The sequence below is a fragment of the Phoca vitulina genome, unplaced genomic scaffold (genome assembly GCF_004348235.1).
Source record: "Phoca vitulina isolate PV1807 unplaced genomic scaffold, GSC_HSeal_1.0 scaffold64, whole genome shotgun sequence".
Taxonomy (NCBI): domain Eukaryota; kingdom Metazoa; phylum Chordata; class Mammalia; order Carnivora; family Phocidae; genus Phoca; species Phoca vitulina.
The window spans coordinates 854455-874234 of NW_022589767.1; the positions used below are offsets into that span (position 1 = coordinate 854455).

General features: G+C 47.3%; 1 protein-coding gene across 2 annotated transcripts in view; it reads left to right on the forward strand.

The window, feature by feature from the left end:
• The first annotated feature begins 293 nt into the window (after nt 1–293).
• ETV6 (ETS variant transcription factor 6) overlaps nt 294–19780 on the forward strand; it is a 235562-nt gene continuing 216075 nt past the window's right edge. For both annotated transcript variants that reach the window (XM_032391709.1, XM_032391710.1), the window contains exon 1: nt 294–530. In XM_032391709.1, coding sequence (XP_032247600.1) covers nt 498–530 — 33 coding nt within the window. In that variant the 5' untranslated portion in view covers nt 294–497. The remainder of the gene's footprint in view (nt 531–19780) is intronic.

The window sequence follows — 19780 nt, forward strand, 5'->3', positions numbered from 1 at the left end:
ATTTCCTGGTGGCTCCTTTAAGAGGCAGAGCTCAGTGCTGGGAATTCACGTCAGTTTCTGCACTGAAACTCTCAAGATCAATGAGCAAAGAGCTTTCTCAGTTCTGCCTTTCAGTTTCTCTCTTCCAGGAAGGAAAACATTCGAGAGAGCGAGGGAGAGCGGCGGGAGGGCGGGGGGCGGGGGCGCCGGCCGCGGGTGGGAGGAGAGAGCGGGAGGCCGGCCGGGCTGCGCCCCGGGTCGCCGCGCCGCGCCGCGACCTGCAGACCCCGCCGCCGCGCTCCGGCCCGGCTCCCACGCCCCCGCCGCCCCGCGCACCCAACTCCGCCGGCCGCCCCGCCCCGCGCGCTCGCAGACCCCCGGGGCGGCTGCCGGGAGAGATGCTGCGAGAAACTTCTTAAATGACCGCGTCCGGCTGGCCGTGGAGCGCTTCTGGGTTGGGGAGAGGAAAGGAAAGTGGAAAAAAACTGAGAACTTCCTGATCTCTCTCGCTGTGAGACATGTCTGAGACTCCTGCTCAGTGTAGCATTAAGGTAAAGATCTTCTCCCCCTCCCTCTCTGTGCTCGAAAATCTTGAGCTGCACCGGCCGGGGCAGTCCTGCTGGGCTCCTCCGAGGGGGCTGTGGCAGTTGCTCCGGTCGCAGTGAATTATTTGGGGCGCCGGGGAAGGAGATGCAGCTCGCGGCGGCGGCTGTACCCTTTCGTGTAACCTTGCTGCTCCCCCCGCCGAGCCCCCTCTCGGCTCCTCGCCCCCCACCCCACCCCCTACCTTTTTGACAATTAAATGCCCGTCACAATTGGCCAGGAGGAACCCGAGTGGTCTCTAGAACTGTAAAACACCCCCGTAATTAGTGCGCTTTTGTAAAAAAAAAAAAAAAAAGAAAAGAAAAAAAAAATCCTGCTCCTACTCCTACTCCCAACATGTGACTGAAATGTAACTTTTGTTCCTGAGGGGTGGTCTCCTTAGAAAACAAAGTTCGTCAGCCCCCGTTGGGGATGCAATCTTTTTCTTTTTCTTTTTTTCCCTCAGAGGACTGCCTGGGTCAAATCAGACTGGGTTTTTTCCCCTCCTCTGATTGTAATTGCAAGCGCTGTCGGAGAGACAGTCCTGGTGTCAGCTTTTCCTGGGCATTTGCACAATGAATTTCTCTCTTTTTTAAACCGAGGTAAATAAGTTGCCGAATGCTTATTTTACTCCCATGCATGTGAAAGTTGAGTAATCCCAAAGTAGAAAACTCCTGTGATGCAGAGAGAGAGAGAGAGAGAGAGAGAGAGAATTATCTAAGTGACCAGGCAAAGTGACCTTCCCTGTTTGACAGTGCAGAGAGGATATCTAAGAGTAGAAATCTCCCGGCTTTCTGGTCGTGTTTTGCAGTATTGTAAATGCAGGGTGGTGGATGTTTGCAAACACCGTACTTGGCTTCCAAGTAGTCGTGTGTGTACACGTATATATGTCTGTATCTATAGAGCTGGTGGTACTGTGGTTTGTTGCTTCTAAGAAGTTGTAAAGTTTGCCACCGTGAGGAGGCAGGATGATTTCTCCATTTCCCCCAATTATTTTTCCCATGGCTGCGTATATTGTGCACTTTATTTATTTCACTATTCCATCAGTCCCCAGGTGGAAAGCCTTCTGCTTCTGTGAGAGGCTGAAGCCACTGAAGTTTGTTTGTTTTCAGCTTGGCCCATTTAATATGTGCTCATTGAGTGGACGCTGCAGAAACAATGAACAAATAACCTGTTTTCCTCATCTGGGGGGAATTAGAGAAACCTTTCCTGTTTCAACACTGCTTTTCCAATGGGAAACAGTATTTTGTTTAAAGTATTCCTGTTTAAAGGAAACTATTTTATTATATTTGCTTAGTAGGTTTTTGTAATTAGACTCAGATTTTAGTGTTTCTCATCAGGTGAGATTTTCATGGATTTTTAACATAGGGCTAAATAAAGCGAACTAAAAAAGTGGGTTGGGTTTCTTTGTTTTTGCCTCACAAAAATGCCCAGGGGCACTTGAGGGCTTTTGTGTTTGTAGATACCTGGGGGCAGCAGGATGTCTGTGGTGGAGAGGGTATCACAGTAAATAATTTAAGGTACTTGGATACTTCAAAACTAGTTTCTTTTGCTGTATAAATTAGATTCTACAACGAGCACGGTACAGATAATCTAATTTGACACTTCATAACACAAACAGAGGTAACTAAATAATAGGGTATTAAATCAGTAAATTATATTTGATGGCAATAAATCCCACATCAGGAAAACCTGGACCAACGACGGGGCGGTAATTTTAGGCTGAAAACAAACAAAAAGCAATTCTTTCTGTGACTTTTCTTGATACCTCTCTTAAAGAGACTGCATGTCCCCACTGTTCTGATGGGCTTATTTCTAGTGCTACTGAGTGGCTTGTTTCATCCTACTCTACTGGGAAGAGTTCAGCAGCCCCTTTCCTTACACAGACATACAGAACTAATCTCCAAACCCAGACAGAACACTGTCTTAAATGTGACATAAAAATTGCAGCCATAGTTTGCCTGTCATTTTTTTCCTTTTTGCTTATCCTTTCAGGTTTTTTTCGGTGCCTCTTTTCATGACTGTGTATTTCTATGTAATTAACATAGATGGAATACTCTTCACTAGTAATGAAAGTATCACTTGTATTTGAATGGTTCTTCACCGAACCAGCGTAGAACTGTTGGCTTAGACCGTGAGTATGTTTAGGTGCACACGTGTGAAGTGTGTTTTTTTCCAAGGAGTTTGTTGAATTCACAGTGTTCCAATAATAAGTGCTTCAGATCAAGGACTTGGGATTATTCCGGGTCATCTGAAAATGTGCTGGTGATGTGTGCAGTGTTTCATTTAGTCCTTGGGATGTGGTACAGTGACTGCATAATAAAAAATGTTTGCTGGTAACCCGCAAGCAAGTTACGGGGATTGCTTCTAGAGTCCAGTAAACAATAACTTTTCTGTGGAGCAGAGAAGGAATGTCAGAAGCTTCCAGGGATGAGCTGATGAGTCCGATGTATTGAAGACATGTGATACGGAAGCCTCCCTCTGTGTGGAGAGATTTCCCTCACTCCTCCACTCCACTCCTGAAACCTTCCTCACTTGTTCCCATTCCTTACAAGCAGCTGGTCAGCAAACAGTAAATTCCTCAGCAGCTGGTGTGATGGAGCACAGAGGAGCCTGACCGGAGGCAGCCACAGAGGGAAGTACTTGGTTTACTTCTGAGCAGTGTCTGTTCTCCTGGAAAAGCAAAGTGTAGAATTTAGGTGCCATTTCCAAGGTGAAAGTTTTTGACTCGGTCAAGCAGTCACACCTTTGTATAGATCGCTTCTGTGGTGGTAGTTGACATCGAATGCCTGATAAGCACCTTTTATATTTCTTTTGAGCTTTGTAGGCATCCTTTCATCACCTAGGGAAGTGAGTACCAGACACGCATTGTACACAGAAGACAGATTGACTAGCCCGAGGTTACCCAAGCCGTCACGGAGCCCCACCATTTCTCTGCACTGGGCTGCCCCACGTGTGTAACGGCACTCTCATCCAAGAGTTTAAATGCTTCTTTTGCTGACCAGTGGAGTGGTTCAAATGTAAGGACAGGGACAACTGGCTATATAAAAAAAAAAAATAATTTTTTTCAGAGGCTTGAGTGGCTGACTGTGCTGGTCATGGGAGGAAGTAAGAGGCTGTCCTTTCCATCATCAGCCTTCACCTTCAAGTCACCTGTTCGGTTTTAAGTTCAGCCGACTTGCTGCGGAAAGTGGTGATGGCCCAGCAGACACAGTCCTTCGCTTCTTGGCATGGTGCTTTAGTTGTGAGGGCCATCCAGGTTACCAAACCTAGTGGCCTCACTGCCCCTTCCCCCTTTCCCCGCCCTCCCTGTTTGTCTCTACTCTCCAGTATGGTTGGCCTTCTTAGCAGAAAGAAATCTCTTTATTTTGCTACTAACTGGGACACTCCGGGTTTCCCCTACTGGACTCTGAGCTCCTTGGGTTTAGCGATGGTTATCTTTGTGTCCCAGTACCTAGCTTGGCACCTGGCACAGAAATGTTCCTCAGTAATGTTTGCTGATTTGAAGTGAGGCATGGGAGGAGGTCAGCGCCCTTTCCTCTGTCTGTTCCTGTGTACCAGAGGGTGACTTAACGCTTTTATCCATTAGCTCACGTGAACTATTTAATAAGTCCGCACTGCTGTCTCAGGGGGCCTAGAACACTCTCTGGGTGTCTGTCCAAAAATGATTATCAGTAGAATTTTGGTATAATGATACTATTTTTATTATTTTCATAAAATGAAAAAAAACACTTGTGTATCTAGACAGACAAGGGAATTGAGTAAAAGATGATAAAGGGCCTTGAAGAATCACTTTAGAAGGCTCAGATTAGTGGGCTTGCCGGTTTTCCCGTTTCTTGGACAATTGAACCAGGGAACCTTTAGGCTTTCAGAACTGGAAGGCCTTAGGGATCACCTGGGCCAGCCTCGTATTTTCATAGAGAGGAGGTCCAGAGAACGAAATGGCTTGCTCCAGCTAATTGTTGTCTGAACCAGGTTTAGAGCACCATAGGCCTCGGTCTCAGGCCCCTGCACTGCATTTGCTGGGTTCATGGTGCATCCCTATAAAAGGCCAAGGAAATTCGATACAATAGGCTGCACTCTCTCTGGCACTTCCTAGCTTGGTCCATTTTAATCCCAAGCCAGCTGGTATGAGGGCACGGAGATATGTGCCAAGGAAGATGTGTGTGGGGGGAGCACTGGGCCCAGAGGGTATATTGTTAGATGTGAGAAGAGGAAGTAGTAGGAGTAGCGGATCAGGGAAGAAGGGGTTGATGAACTTGTATTTGTACCACTGTTTGCAGCAACAATTTTTTTTATTATGGTAAAAAACACACAGTGTGAAATTTACTATCTTAACCATTTTTAAGCGTGCAGTTCCGTAGTGGTAAGTATATTCACCTTGTGTGGCAACAGACAGATCTCTAGAACTTTTTCATCTTGCAGCTCAGAAACTCTATACCCACTACACACTCATTTTCCCCCTCCCCTCCTCCCGGCCTTGGTAGCCGCCTGTCGATTTTCTGTTTCTATGGTTTTGACTACTTAGGGTACCTTATGTAAGTGGAATCCTATATTATTGTTACTTTGCTTATTGTTAACGCCCTGGAGGTTCCTCCACGTGGCAGAATGGTACAGGATTTCCGTCTTGTTTTAAGGCTGCATAATATTCCGTTTTATGTGTATGCCACATTCTCTTTATCCGTTCTTCTGCTGATGGAGATTTCGGTTACTTCTATCTCATGGCTGTTGTGGATAAAGCTGTGGTGAGCGTAGATGTGTGATGACCGCTTGGAGATCCTGCTTTGAGGCCTTTGGATGTACTCCCAAAGATGGGATGGGTGGGATGCAGCAACTCTTTTTTACAGTGTGTGTGAGAAGTCTGGTACGAAAGGAAGGTACAGCTGAAAGAAAATCTGTAAATCTCAGTTGAGCTGCATCTGCGCACACCGAGGAAGGTAAAGGGGTGAGGAGGCACGGGGTTATTGGGAGTAACTGGGGGAAGAGCAGTCTCGTTTTATTACCCATTTTTAAAAAGTTGCCCTTTGGTGTGGTTCTCCCAGCTGAGTGGCTCAGTGTTAAATGAAGCCCCCTAGGGTGTGGGGTATACAAACAGCATATTTTTCCCTGTGAATGCTACTGTAGAGAAAGCACTGGGGTTTGTTTTCAGGCAGAGTCCGCGACTGCTGTATTTGTTGTTAGACGTGTGTAAGAAACCAACCTCTGTGTGTATTTGTTGAATAGAATGAGTGTGAGTGCACTGAGGGTTCCCACGCCAGAGGGGCCGCGCTTAAAGATGGTTCCCTGCCAAACCTAGTATTTGGGGGCGAGAGACTGAATGAGCGAGAAGTTAGAATTATAGCCTATTAAACAACAAACACATTTTGATTTATTTCTGAACCTACAGGAACCAGACTGATGAAGTGTGGCTTGCTGGGGCATCTCAGGATCAGCCCCGATGAAGAGGCAGAAATGACTTGTGTCCCACATCATCTGTTGGTTAGAAATGAGTGCTGTTGCCTGTTGGAAACTGTTCCTTCAGTGTCGAAATATTACCACAAATATATTATTTGCTCTGTTAATTTGCTCGATAAGCCTTTCTTCTTAGATAGTGAACATGTACAGGTCAGCCTGGTCTTTGTAGAAATGATCTGGAATTTTCAGACTGTGGGGAAGCAGTGGGAGGGGTTGAAAAAGGAAGGCATTAGCCCAAGTTTGTTACGTGTGGACTCCCAGAGGGGCAGAGCTGCTTCTGGGTCCCGTGGACTGTGTTTATGGAAAACTCTGTAACACTTGCATTTTGGAGCTTTCCCCGTTCTGGGTAATTAAAGGGGTTTGTCAGCTGTTTTAGTGGTCATTGTGCCTACATTTTCTCCCCTTCTTCGGCTTCCTCCTTCTCTTCCTCCTCCTTCACCACCACCACCACCACCACCAGGTGTGGAAGACGACTGCCTGCTGGTCCGCCGTGTGCGAAGTGTTTGATCTGCATTATCTCCCTTACTCTTCACAACTTTCTCAGGGATGCCATTTTTCTCCCCATTTTACAAATGAGGATCCTGAAGCCTGGAGTGTTTTAAGCGACCCATTGGCCCTCAGACACCATACGTGGCCAAGCTAGGGCCTACAATTCCAGAGCATTCTCCATGACACTGTTCTCAGGTACAGCCATCTTCGTGAAGAAAATTAGGAAACCGATTGTGACGGGTGATGGTGGAGCCTCCCATGAGCTGGGGTGAGAGGCAGGAATAGGGCAGCAGAGATGTTTCCTTCCCATTCTGGGTCCCCTTGAAGGTGGGTTGTTCCTCACTGTTCCTCTCCCAGGGGGGAGAGCCAGATGGCCATGCCACGCAACCCAATGTCCAGGTCTTCCATTTTTCTTCCAGTCTCTGGTGTTCTCTAGTGATATTTTGTCTTTCGATAGGTTTCATGCAAGGCCCTCCATGTTCTCAGAAACCTTTCTTTTCCCTCTCTGCCTTTTTCTTCTTTGCCTGGCACCTAATTACTCCGTCATTCTGTGGGTGACAGGCTGCACTGTGTCCTCTCATACTGCCCAGTCTCAGCCTCTGCGTTAGATACCTTTGAGTCACTCCCTGGTCAGTCTTTTCTGTCCACAGCTTTTTTATGTCCCCCTCCCTTGAAACTTTTTACACAGTCCGTCAACAGAAAGTTTTTCTTAAACCATCCCTCACATACATTCTCAATACTATATGATTTCTAGGAATCTGGGGTCTTTTCAGGTATTCCCCGATTGTCCCACCCCACCAGAGGAATAATCTTTTCTTCCCCCTCTTTCCTGGTAGCCTGACCACACTGGCCTCGTTCTATCTTACTTGAGCGAAGAGAGAATTTTGGCCCATCTGAGTTCATAAAATTTGGCATTTGAACAACTTTAATGAAGCCTTTCTTCAGAGCAGATATGGGGAAGGAAGCAGAGAGAGAGATGTGGGGAGGCAATAAGAGGGAATCTGAGAGAGCACAACTGAAATTTCTCATGAAACAGATGAGGAAACTGGGTCCTTTGGCATTTAAATAGCATGCCTGAGATCACACTGTTCGTGGTAGCTGAGCCAGAGTCAGAATTGGGTGTTCTGTCCTAGGACCATGTCCCTCTAACACCGTGGCAGAGGAAGAGTGGTAAAAAGCAGATAAGATTTCAGAAAGTGTGGCTTCATCGTGAGGACTCCTATAGAGTGGAGTGTATGGCACCACACAATGACTGATGATATTAATGATCATAATTATGACTTCTAAGTTAAAGACAAGCTTTAAGTTATGAGATTTAGGAAGTGAGAAAATGTAATGCATTTTGGAAAGCTATCCAACAAAAATGTTTGGCAAAAAAATAATGTGAAGTTTTAAAAGGTTCAGTTATCTGGATGAATGACTTATGAAAAATATGTTACTCCCCAGCGAAGACAGGAAGGAGCTATCCAATAAATCTGTACGTTCACCAGACCTGTGTACTCCTTGGGGGTATTTTCCCTTTGTGTGTGGGAGTCAGACATACGGAAAACGATCTCATTTCCTGAATGACCTGAAAAGGATGCAGCGCCCTGCTGCCGTGAGCACTGTGGGTGAAGTGCGTTCAGTGATATGTGTTGCCACGATGTAGTTCCAATTACCTCTACTTCAGATTTTCATTCGCTTTTTTTTCTGTCTGATGTTCTTTGGTTATCTGTCAAGGAGATTTCCCTCAAGAGGGTTGTAAGTTGCTGGGAAGAGGGGACCAGTCATTGCCATACTGTGGAGCCCTTCTAGGGGACGAACACAGACACTGGAGTAGACAGGCCTGAGTGTGAGTCCTGGTTCTTGAACTTAATTAATCTTCATCTTCAACCTGTTAACTCATCTGAAGTGGTAATAAAGATACCTCTCCCTTGGGGTATGTAAATTTCATAATGCAGTGACTTACTCTGTTAAAAAAAAAAGTTCTTCCCCCCCCCCCCTTTATGTATCCTCCATAATATCTAGATCTAGAAGGAGCTAAGAGATTTTCTAGTCCCGGGCCTATGTTATACAGTTGGTATGGCGGCCAGAGATGCTGATGGTTTGCTCCAACTCCCGTGGCTGGTCAGTGGCACCCCCTGAACCCAAATCTAGGCCCCCCCAAGTTGGCGGATTCCCAGCAGGCGTGCTTGCCGCTATGGACTGGGGTCACTCAGTCGTGTTGAGCAAAGCTCTTGGTTTAACTTTAATTGAATGCAAGCCTCAACAGTAGAAGAGATGAGCCAGCTGCAGTTATGCGGTAATAACCAAGGCCTTTTGCATCTCACAGTGAAGTTTTGAGGGAATAGCTGGGATGGTTCTGAATAAGTTTCAAAGATAAAAGAAAAGGAAAAAAAAACAAAAAACAAAACCCGAAGCCTGGAAGTACTGTCCAGTGACTCTAACTAGCATTATTACTCAGCCCTCAAGTATTCAGACCTATTCAGGGATCCGCTTGTTCACACAGTTGCTTATTATTTGTGGCCGGGGCGCGACTTGAACGAGGGCATCATTTCTTAAATCTGCTTTTGTTAAACAGGCAGTTCCATGTCTGTCTGACCACAGAGCAGACACTGTTTGCTGGCGGGGGGGAGGGGGGGTTTGAATTTCCAGTTTCAAGAGTGGGAGTCGATGGCTCTCAGTGGAAGTTTATACAGAAGAGTTGGAGAAAGCCAAATGTGTGACTTTGGGGCATGAGGGAACCTTTGTTTTTAGATGTTGAGGGACTGAAGTATCTGTTTTCAGCAGCTCTGTTCTCTTAGCCGTGGACTGGAAATGCATTCCTGAGTTTCCCTCTGTATATCCATGTTAGATGAGGAGGTGACTTGGAGGCTGGAAAATGACCCTTTGTGAGGCAGAGTGGAGAGAACGTGGCTGCCTCTTCTGCCTGACCCCCCCACAGCAGGTGTGGGCGCTTTAGGACTATTGGAGAAAGAGCATAGGTTTGGGGAGAAACCGTTCCTCTGCCCTCCTCCTTGGAAAACACAAGTGAAAGTTTGTGATTTTCTTCTCAGCTGCCTTGTCCCCTTCCCAGTGGCTTGTGAGGGGCCACATAACTGTATCTTTCCGAAGACTTATCTCTGTAACAAGCAGTAACCCCTGCTCCACTCACATCCCCTATATGTGAGGAAACAGTAACCAGAGATGAGATGCTGACTCTGAACTATTTCCTGGAAGAAATGAGCTGCAGGTAGAAATCAGCCTGATCATTAAAAAGAAAAAAAAAAAAATCAAGCCCCCAAGAACAGCCTGTTTGTCTCTGAAGTTCCCCTTTTCCCTAAGACTTCCCCTCGTTCCGTAGTGAAAGTGTGGGTCTGGGTGTGGTGCTGGTGGCCATTGTAGGAAACTGGGATCGGGAAAGAATGGGGAGGGCTCCGATCTGCCTGTCGGCCTGCAGGTGTGGCCAGAGCAGCGCTGGGTTCCCTGATGAAGAGTCCAGCTCAGGAGACAATTTAGAGATTGTATCGTCCAGGGCCTGCTAATTAACACTCAGATCAATACATCGCACTGGGGTGGGCCAGGGGAGCTAGAACAGAGACTTGACAGAAAGGGGAGCAGGAGTTTGCTAAGCTGTCTTCTGGACTGCTCTGAGGAGCTCAGCCAAGGGAAGGAGACTTTTCCCCATCTTCGTTCGTTCGTTACTCATTGTTGCTTCTAGACTGCTCGTCTTTCCCACACTGTCCTGGACGGTCGAATCAGTCCTGCTGGAGGAGACTGCATAAGAGAGTCTCCTGACTCACCGGAGGGTCCAGCTACATCTTTTCATGTACAGATGTGTGATCCTGGGCGGGGCCTCCGAGGGGACAGAAGGGGTTCTCTTTTCTCTGGGCCTGGTTGTATGTGTGTGCCCAGCTTCCTGCCACAGAGTCGGCCTACCTGCTTTTGGGAGATGGAAAATCTGAAGGATTGGACTCCTGGTGCATTTTGCAATCGCTGTGTCCTTTTGACCTGAGATCTGGGAGGTTTTAAAAATCCATGTCATGAGGTCACTGGACAGGTGTTTCGCACAGCTGAGACCCGTGGCTCTCCTCACTACCGGGTCCTGATGGTCATGGCCAGCGATGGGGTGGGGACAGTGGGTCTCGCTTGGTGCCTTTTGATGTGGTCTGTATTCGAAGTGAGGCGAACCGGGTGGGAGAGCTGTCGTTTGGGTTGGAAATAGGAGTAACGGAGATCTTCGGTCTGGGAGTGTCCTCTTACCCCTGCCTGGGAGGCCTGAGTGACCCCATGTGGCTGACTGCATCCCAGATCCCCTGGAAGGCTGCCAGATCCTTATTTGACTTTGTGCCATTTAGTCCTTCCGTTAGTCTGCTGACTTGAATACTTTAGGATGAGGTGGAAGGAGGAAGCGTATGAGTTGGAAAGGTAAGAGTCTTTACCCTTAGAAAGCTAGAGAAACGGAGGCTTGCTTTCTGAATTTTACATTATGCCTTTTTTGTGTCTCCGCTCTGGCTCTGTGCTTTTGGCTCTGAGTCGGGTGGTGTGGGTCCACTTCTCTGCAGGTAGAAGTCACCTATAGGTCAGAGGCAGCTTTTTTTTTTAAACATTATTTATTTTAGAGAGAGGGAAAGAGTGTGGGGGGAGAGGCAGAGGCAGAGGGAGAAGCAGACTCCCTGCTGAGCAAGGAGCCTGATTCGGGACTTGATCCCAGGACTCCGAGATCATGACCTGAGCGGAAATCAAGAGTCAGATGCTTAACCGACTAAGCCGCCCAGGCACCCTTCAGAGGCAGCTTTTGAACACGGTGGAATCCAGGGGGGCTGTTGGAGGGCACAGGAAGGCTGGAGTAGTGATCCTGTAATCTTTTTCAGCATGCTATAAGGGTATCTTTAACCTTCACCCAGATAGGCAGGGAGATGGGCAAAGGGACCTCAGCATTTGGTTACATGTCAAGTAGGGCACCTATTAGAATATCTGTCTTATTCCCACCCTTCCTGGAACTGTGGTTTTTCTATGCTACCTACCTTAGAAAATGAACAGGGCCCTGATACCAGTGGCAGGATATGTATTGATCATCTTTTAGAAGCACGGTGAGATAGGTGGACAGGACCTTAGAGGGAAATGACCCTTAAAAATGCATGAAGGAAACGAGGCGGGGAGCCATGTAGACCCCCTGAAAGGCCTTGTCATCCCTGCAGAGAGGGAAGAGGTGGGCCCAAGGGCATAAGTCAGTGTTACTGTTAGCTAGCTTTTCTGAGAATTTGTCTGTCTTGAAAACTTCAGTAAAGTGGCCAAATGGAGCTTCTCTAAACCAGGGGGAAGGCCTGTGTGTGCTTTTGTGGTTAGCTCTCGTGTTGAGCAGTCTGATTTAAGGGAAAGATGGTTCTGTGTACATTTCCATTTCAGTTGTGGTATTTTAAGGTTTACCATGGAGGAGGTGTGGGTGAATGAGAAGATAGTCCTCTTGCTTCTTGATTCAGTTAGATCTAGGTTACAGGTGAAAGTAAGTTCACAACGTGTCCACATTCTTATTTGGGTACATTTTAGGATTGCCTGCAGATCCTAGGGCATATCTAGTTATTCTCCGTTGGTGTACATGCTTGTGGCCTGCCAGGCTAAATGCCAAGTGGATTATTGGAAAGAATTCACTTCACAGATCTGGCCCCCACATTGGTGTCTGTGATTCTTCTTGGGCTCTTGTATTGGGGTTCTCTTAATCCTTTTGGGACTCCAAGTGGGGCCCATGCTGACAAGATTATGCTGCTTTGGGGAAGTTCTGGCTGCACACTTCCCCAAGCAGGGTGAAGCAAGTGTTAGTCCAGCTGGCTGCCTTTTGGGCAGTTGGCCATGCTTGGCACTTCTGAGTTTCTGGTATACCAGTTGCCAGAAAGGCGGCCTTTCAGCTGGTCCTAGTGTCCCCAGGGCACAAATGTTAGGCTTTGGAGGAAAATTTGTGATTTTATGTTCACTCCTTATTTTCGTTTATGTGCATTTATGGCATTATAGTTGAAGTTCATTGAAAGATGCCTCCGTGCTCCAAGGCCTAGAAAGTAGCTTCCTTGGGTGAGGGAGAGGTTCCTAGGTAAAGTTATTGAAGGCCCATGCTGCGGGACACACACTGGAGGTTGGAAAGAGCATGATCTAGGGAGAACAGTGAGAGGGCTGACAGCATGCCTTTAGATGCTGTTTTTAGTTCTAGTCAGGACTGTACAGTATGGCTCGTGCCTCCTTGGGCATCATTCTGCTTTTATTCCGAGGGTTCGTTCTTGTGACCCCACATATGTGCACGTGTGTGCATGCTCACAGGGTCATAAGTCATGGAAACGAGGGCATAATCTGTTCCCTAGCTTGTAGAGTGACAGGTTACACAAAACCCAGCCTTGTGGCAAGAAAACCTTACATATAGATGGAAAATATATCTTCTCGGAGGGTTGGCTTTCTGATGGGCTATAAACGGATTGTTAAACAGCAATGTGAGGGGCCGTTAACAAGCTGTTTCTAGGAGCATCTCCCTGGTCTGGTCTGAAAAGGTAATGTGTACATATTAGAGCTATGAAATAGTTTGCCTGTGGTGTTTATATGTTGGTAGATTGTGTGTGTGTGTGTGTGTGTGTGTGTGTGTGGTCTTCAGGGGTGAATGAACCGAACAGATAATTTTACATGTTGTTTATTTCCTCCTACATTAGCGTCCATGTTCTGTGGTGGGCTGTGTTCTGCTTAGTTTTTTAAGCTGGCTGAAATGAAGAGGTGTTTGGTCAGGCAAACTTCAGAAAGCTTCAGTATGTTTATGAAAAGATCCTATATATGTAATAGTTGCATTAAAGCTTGAGAATCCTTGGATGGATGGGTACATCACCTCCCCAGAAGCAAAGGAGCATTCAGGTCTCCAAGTTCAGCAACGCAGGGTGCCTATTAGGTATCTAATCTTATTTGAACTTCTTTTCATTTTCAGGTGTCAGAGCTGAACACTGGTCCATGCCAGTTTCTGCTACTATTGGATTTTAATGAGAACCCTTTCTTGTTACTAGGATGCCATGCTTCTACTGTGTTCACAGCTGCTGTGTTAAAAAACAGGTGTCTCTTATAATCCTCTGACTGGATCAGTTTGCTAGCCTGGCAAAGCCTTATTATTATTGTTTTCATTTATTTATCTGTGTCCCACATAGGTCAGAGCCTGCCAGAAGCTGCTGATGAGCAGGATTAATGCGAGAGAAGATGGGAGCTTTTCTTGATGGAGATTTCTGTGCAAACAGTCCATCTAAGATCTTATACCGTAAAGACAGAGCTAAATAAAACTGTTCAGGATACGGATCACAGGGGAGAACAGCCAAAAGAGGAATAGTAAATGAATAGCTCTGTCATTCTTCAAAGGCCATCTTAAAGCCAGTGCTGCCACAAACGCCATCCAGGACTGAGGGGCATGAGTGGTGACAGGGCACGTGAACAGATTCATCCAATGTTGCTTCTCAAGGCTGCTGGATCCCAAGCTTCTGGAGGGCGGATGTTCTGTCTTCTCCGGCCTGCAAGGCAAGCTGCTGTCCTGCTGCACACCTCATCCCTCTCATGCTGTTTGTTCTTCTCCATCCTCACTGGCGCCGTCTTCCCTCTAGCCCCAGATTTCTCACTTGTCTGCCATCTCTCACCTTCCTACCTCCACTCCCTGCACTTTCCAGTCCGACCCAGAATGATTCTTTGCGAGTCAAAATTCAGTCACATCAGTCCCTCTTTGACCATGCAGTTCAGGATGGAACCCAGCCCTTTGTCATGGAAGGCCCTGGGCAGTCTACCTTTCTAGAATCATTCTCCAGCCTCCCCCTTCTGTATTATCTTCCAACCGAGACCTGCTCTTCTCCCAAAACACATAATGCACCCTAATGCCTCAAATCTTCCCCTCATCCTTTTTCCGCCTGGTAGCCAACGTGTCATCTGAAGCCCATTTCTGAAGCCTTCCCTGTTGCTGACAGGCACAGCATCTTACTAGTCTTTGAACGTGCTGGCTATTGGCCATGACCCTGTTGCAGTTTGCTTGTCATCCTCTAGCTACAGTGATAGCCCGTGGGGAGCAGGAGTCCGATGGATTTGTTTTTTTATATCTCCAATTGTCCAGCACGGTGCTTGGTGCGGGGCAGGTCCGATGTATGTTAGCTGAATAGACTTTTTAAAATCAGCAAGTATTTATTAAGCTTCTCTTATGGGCTCAGTGGGAACTAGGCTCTGTGACACATACGTAAGTGTGAGATAAGCACCTTGCACAGTCAAAATCCTGAGCAAATAGCCCTTGAAGGTAGAGGAAGGAAGGAAGAGACCTCACTTTTGTTGTAGGGTTAGGACCACATGGCCAGGCTAACCGCACTGCCACTCCTCATACCTGAGACATACGCACTGGACAGACACACACACAGGACCCGTTCACTCTTTCCCTCTTAACTGCCCACCTTCCGGAGAGGAGCACAGAGAGCTGGAGAAAAGACTGGAGAACCTGTAGGCCCAATGCAAAGGGAGATGCATGAACAGCCCCAAACGAGTAAACTTACTCACCAATGTGCCCTTTTTCTTTGCTTGGCTCGGGATGCTCCTGGGCCCGGGAGAGAGAGCTGATGGCTGTGTTGCAGCCATGTGCAGTCTTGACATTGTTGGCTGTGGTTCTCTGGGAACCAAGGGTGTATCACCACTGCGTAGGGCTGCCTGTTGTCCCCTCACCTCATTCCTCTGCTAGCTGGTTGGCAGAGATAGCCTGAAAGAGCAGCCTGGCTTCCTGAGCCTTCTGTGAAGTCTGTGATTGCCTTGCCAAGGACAGGGAGGAATCTGACTCTGTACTTGGGTCAGCTCTTTTCAGCCTTCTCCTCCTGATCCCGTGTTCTCTTCTCTACTTATCTGAGAAGCTGATCTTCTTGGAGCTCTTAGCTTACTCCTAACATGTTGCCTGGGGGGCTTAAACCAGAGAAAACAACCGAGCGTACCACGGAACTAGAAAAACAACTCAGAGCCGTGTCTTACGGAGGGTATGACAGCCTCACCATTTCTGTTGACAGTGGACAACTCAGTGCTCCTTACTTAAAGAGGAGGCTCTTAGGAGATGGTGTTAGGGTTATGAACAGTCTGGTACGTGTGAAATGGACCAACCGGCAGAAGTCGAGTATTTTCAGATATAAGGAGACACACCTAGACCTTCCCCACAAGCCCAAATGGCTCATTTCCTCTTTTTTCTCATTGCCATTAACATGCAGCTGGGATTGGGGGCATCAGGATACGTGAAAAGTCTCCACTTTCTGAACCCACCCAGATCCCAAGCAAGGATTTTTTCATGGCTCTCCAAACCGTCACCTGCCAGGTTTTCCTGGCTACCTGCCAGGGGCGCTCGTTTCCAGATCCACACTGCAGCACCCCACCAGCCCTCCCAGCCTTGATCTTATCTCGGCTTCAGGGGACCTGTCTCCACGCTGCTTTCCTTCTAGGCCTGTCCCCACCGGCAGCCCAGGGTTTCCCTTGCCTCTCCCAGGTGGGCTCCAAGGGGGGTTGTGTGCAAGTTGGGAGTTGTTACAGCCACGATGGGGAGCAGCAAGGCATGGGTCCCAGTGCAAACACACATTTATGAAGCTGCTGGGGGTGGGGGTGGCCACCAAGGGTGTACCCTCAGGAGCACTCTACTCGTACCCCTCATGCTGTCCAGGCCAAAGGGGTGCTGTCAGGTTCCTCCCACCACTGTGGTCCTTGCGCAACATCTCCACGGCCAAGGCTGTTGATTTAGAGGCCATTTCCTTCCTGTCTACTTCCTCTCCTTTCCTTCCAGCCTCACCAGACCCAGTGGTAGGCTTACTGCTCAGGGCGCACGGGAACCCGGGGCTTGGCGCGGATGAGCCCTGGGATTCCTGATAATGAACGGGCCATAGTCTAATCTCTGACCTGTCCCCCGTTTAGCTCTGTGAGGAATTACGTCCTTGTTCTAGCAACCTGCTCAAGAACAAACTTTTGAGCCCCCATAACTGTAATAGGGCCATCAGGCTTTGTTTTCACTTGAAGTTGCTTAAACATTGACCTTCCTGTGAGAAAATTTCAGGACGCTTTTCTGAAAGAGCTGTTGGAATAGAAACAGAGCGATAACGAGTACCCATTCGATTGTGTGGGAGGGGCACCCCCAGCCCCCCCTGCCGAAGTTACCGTATTTTCCAAACCCTGCATGATGAGTGTGATCTGATAAAGGACTTCTCACTGTTTCTCATTTATGTGGCAAGCCTTACAAAAGGATACACCGTTCTATTTTCACAGATTTTTTTTTTTTTAAGATTTTATTTCTTTATTTGATAGAGCGAACACAAGTAGGCAGAGCGGCAGGCAGAGGGAGAGGGAGAAGCAGGCTCCCCGCTGAGCATGGAGCCCGATGTGGGGCCCAACCCCAGGACCTTGGGATCATGACCTGAGCCGAAGGCAGACGCTTAACCTACTGAGCCACCCAGGCGCCCCTTAACAGATTACTTTTACCGAAAATAAAATCACGTGCGTTCAGGGCTGTTAAGGAACAGCCCGCCTTCCAGCCGGTCTTCCAGCGTGGCGAGGGTGACACCGTCCAGTGACTGGAGGCTCCACACCATGGGGCTCTTCTGAACTTGTTCCCTTTTGATGACCCCTGGCTGGGATTGAGAAGGACTACCCAGTCTGTTTGTCTTTCTTCTGGATAAAAGTTGCAGGGACACTTAAGCCTTACGCTTCAGGGCAGAATCTGATCACAGCGGAGATGAGGAAGAAATTTCCCCCTGTGGTATCAGGTTGCACAGTGGCCCAGGCAGGTGCACTACCTCTGTTAAACACACTCGCAGCAGCACGCTGCCTCCTCCCTGGCCATCCCCAGGCCAGGCTGTTGGACCTCGTGGGCCAGCGGGGTGATTCCTTTGGCAGGTCCTGCGCTCGAAGAGGGAAGGCAGCTCTACCCCCGCACTCGGCCTTCCTCCGGCTTCCTGTACTGGCCTCGGGGCCGTGCTGTCGGGCCCTTAGAACCCTCTGCAACTTCGCGGGAGATTGGAAGTTGGGTCTTGGTCGCTACACACCCACGCCTGCACGCGCACATGCCTTTAAAGAGTTTTCTGTAAACTCGCTGCCCCCTTCCTGGGCATGACTTTAGTGCCTACGCCACATCTAACCCATATGCATCCCCAAAATACCACTCACAGCGAATAGTAGAATTCTTTTAACATCAGGCCCACAGTTGACCATCTCAGGCCTGCATTGTGGGTAGCTTTGAAGTCTGATCCAAAAGAAGTGTGTGTGTGTGTGTGTGTGTGTGTGTGTGTGTGTTGTTGGGGGAGGGGAGGTGGGGAGGTGTGGGGAGATGGACTTTTCCTTTTCTTCCTCTTCCTTTAAGGCCCTGCCTGTGCTGCTGCTTGTGCAGTCGGATAATTACTAGTGCTTCGCAGGCCGACCCGCCTCCTCGTCTTCCTCTGCGTTTCTATCTCCTGCCGTGCACTCCTTCCTTTTGTCTGTATTATTAGCCTACTTAGCTTTACCATTCACTTCCCCACCTCTCCCTGGTTCCCTCCTCATCATCCTCCGGTCTTTGTTTTCCCTTCACCTCAGTAAAGTTATTTTGGGGTGCACTTTCCTTATTCTGTTCAGATGTGAATCTTCTTTTTCTTTGTTACAATAAAATTAATGTGTTTCTCCTTCATTTCATCATGCATTCCTTCATATTCCCCAAAATGGAAGGCATCGCCCTCCCACACAGAATGTCTGGCTTGTGAACCTTCAAAACAGGAGGTGCTGAGGTGACTTCCCCCCAGGAGGTGCCGAGGTGACCTCCCCAAAGACAGGTTTGCTCATCCCCAGGACGGTAGGCTCTAATGTTCCGGTTCTCACCTCCTTTGTGCTTTTTCATGATTCAAACCCAATTATGTACCTTCCCCAAATTCCTGTTTTAGTCCTTAATGGTTCACCTCGGTTTGCTCATTTTGTAGTTTATTATGTCCTTTTTCCCTGTAAGTTTTTCTTGTTCTTTGGGCAACACTGATATTCCTGTTAATTAGAGATTACACCAGTTTTCATTACCAAAATTTGCTAAATGGACATAATAGTGAGCCTTTGGCACTTATATCAAGCATACCCTTTGGAAATATGGGAAGAAAGGTAGATTTAGGGCAGCTCTTGGTATAATAATAATTCCAGCTTTATGGAGAGAAGTAGTTCATGAGGTTCTAATGGAGTAAAAGCTTAAAAGTTGCTCTCATCTTGGTAATTTATGTAGGTCTCAGTTTGGGTGAGAAACAGTTTAAATGTAAAAATTTTTCAAGTAGTGGACTTAGAAATTATAATTATTGCTTTAATTTCAACAACTAATAATTTCTGTATGTTAAGAGTTCTAGTGCTGATGATCTGTTACTTTGCGGTTTTAGCCTATTGGGAATTATAATTTTCTGGTTTTATAGCAGAGTTTATAATGTGTGCCGTGCTGTATTTAAGTAGCGAAACTGCCTTTCTTTAAATAGGCTTTCCTATTCAGACTTTTACTGAGGTAGCCATATCCTCTGACGCTTTATCACTACCCATTTGTAAGATTTCTTGCTATAAGGATAGTTTCATCCTGTTTGCAACATACCCTGTTCTGGGAATAGATAGAAGGAATTGAGGGAATTCTGTTTGAGTCATACTCCATGAAAGAGCAACATCATTTTAGGAATGAAAGCAGAGAAGTTCTCACTCTTCTAAAAATAATGGGGAGAAGATTTAGGGAGGTAGCTTATAGGATCAGTTTTAAGACCAGGTCAGACATACATGCTAATTCCCTCTTTGTAAATGAGAAGTGGCCTTTAATAGCTTTATTATGGTTAGGTGAGTAGGTGAGATTTTGTTCCACCTAAAGCATGACGCTTCCGTAAGCATTGCACTTTGAAACTTGCCTTGTTGGGTTTTAAAAAACGTTCTCTTCAGGGGGCGCCTGGCTGGTTCAGTTGGTAGAGCGTGCGACTCTTGATCTCAGGGTTGTAAGTTTGAGCCCCATGTTGGGTGCAGAGATTACTTAAAAATAACATCTTTAAACAAAAAAACCAAAATGTCCTTTTCAGGGTTTTAATCATGTATAATAAAACAAAGAGTCCCTTGCACTTTCTTAAAATCATGTATGCTTTTTGGAGAGGGTAGGTGAGCGAGCAGGGCTTGTGGGTTTTTCTTGCTTTTCCTTATGGGCCTTGCTTCTAAGAAGTAAGAAGTGATGGGAATAACCCAAACCATAAAGGTTATGGTGGATTTCTGCTTCCCAGGGCAGGAACCATACCCCACCCCCACCCCCCACTTCCCCCAACTTGTATCTCAGTGGTCCTGAAAAGGAGGA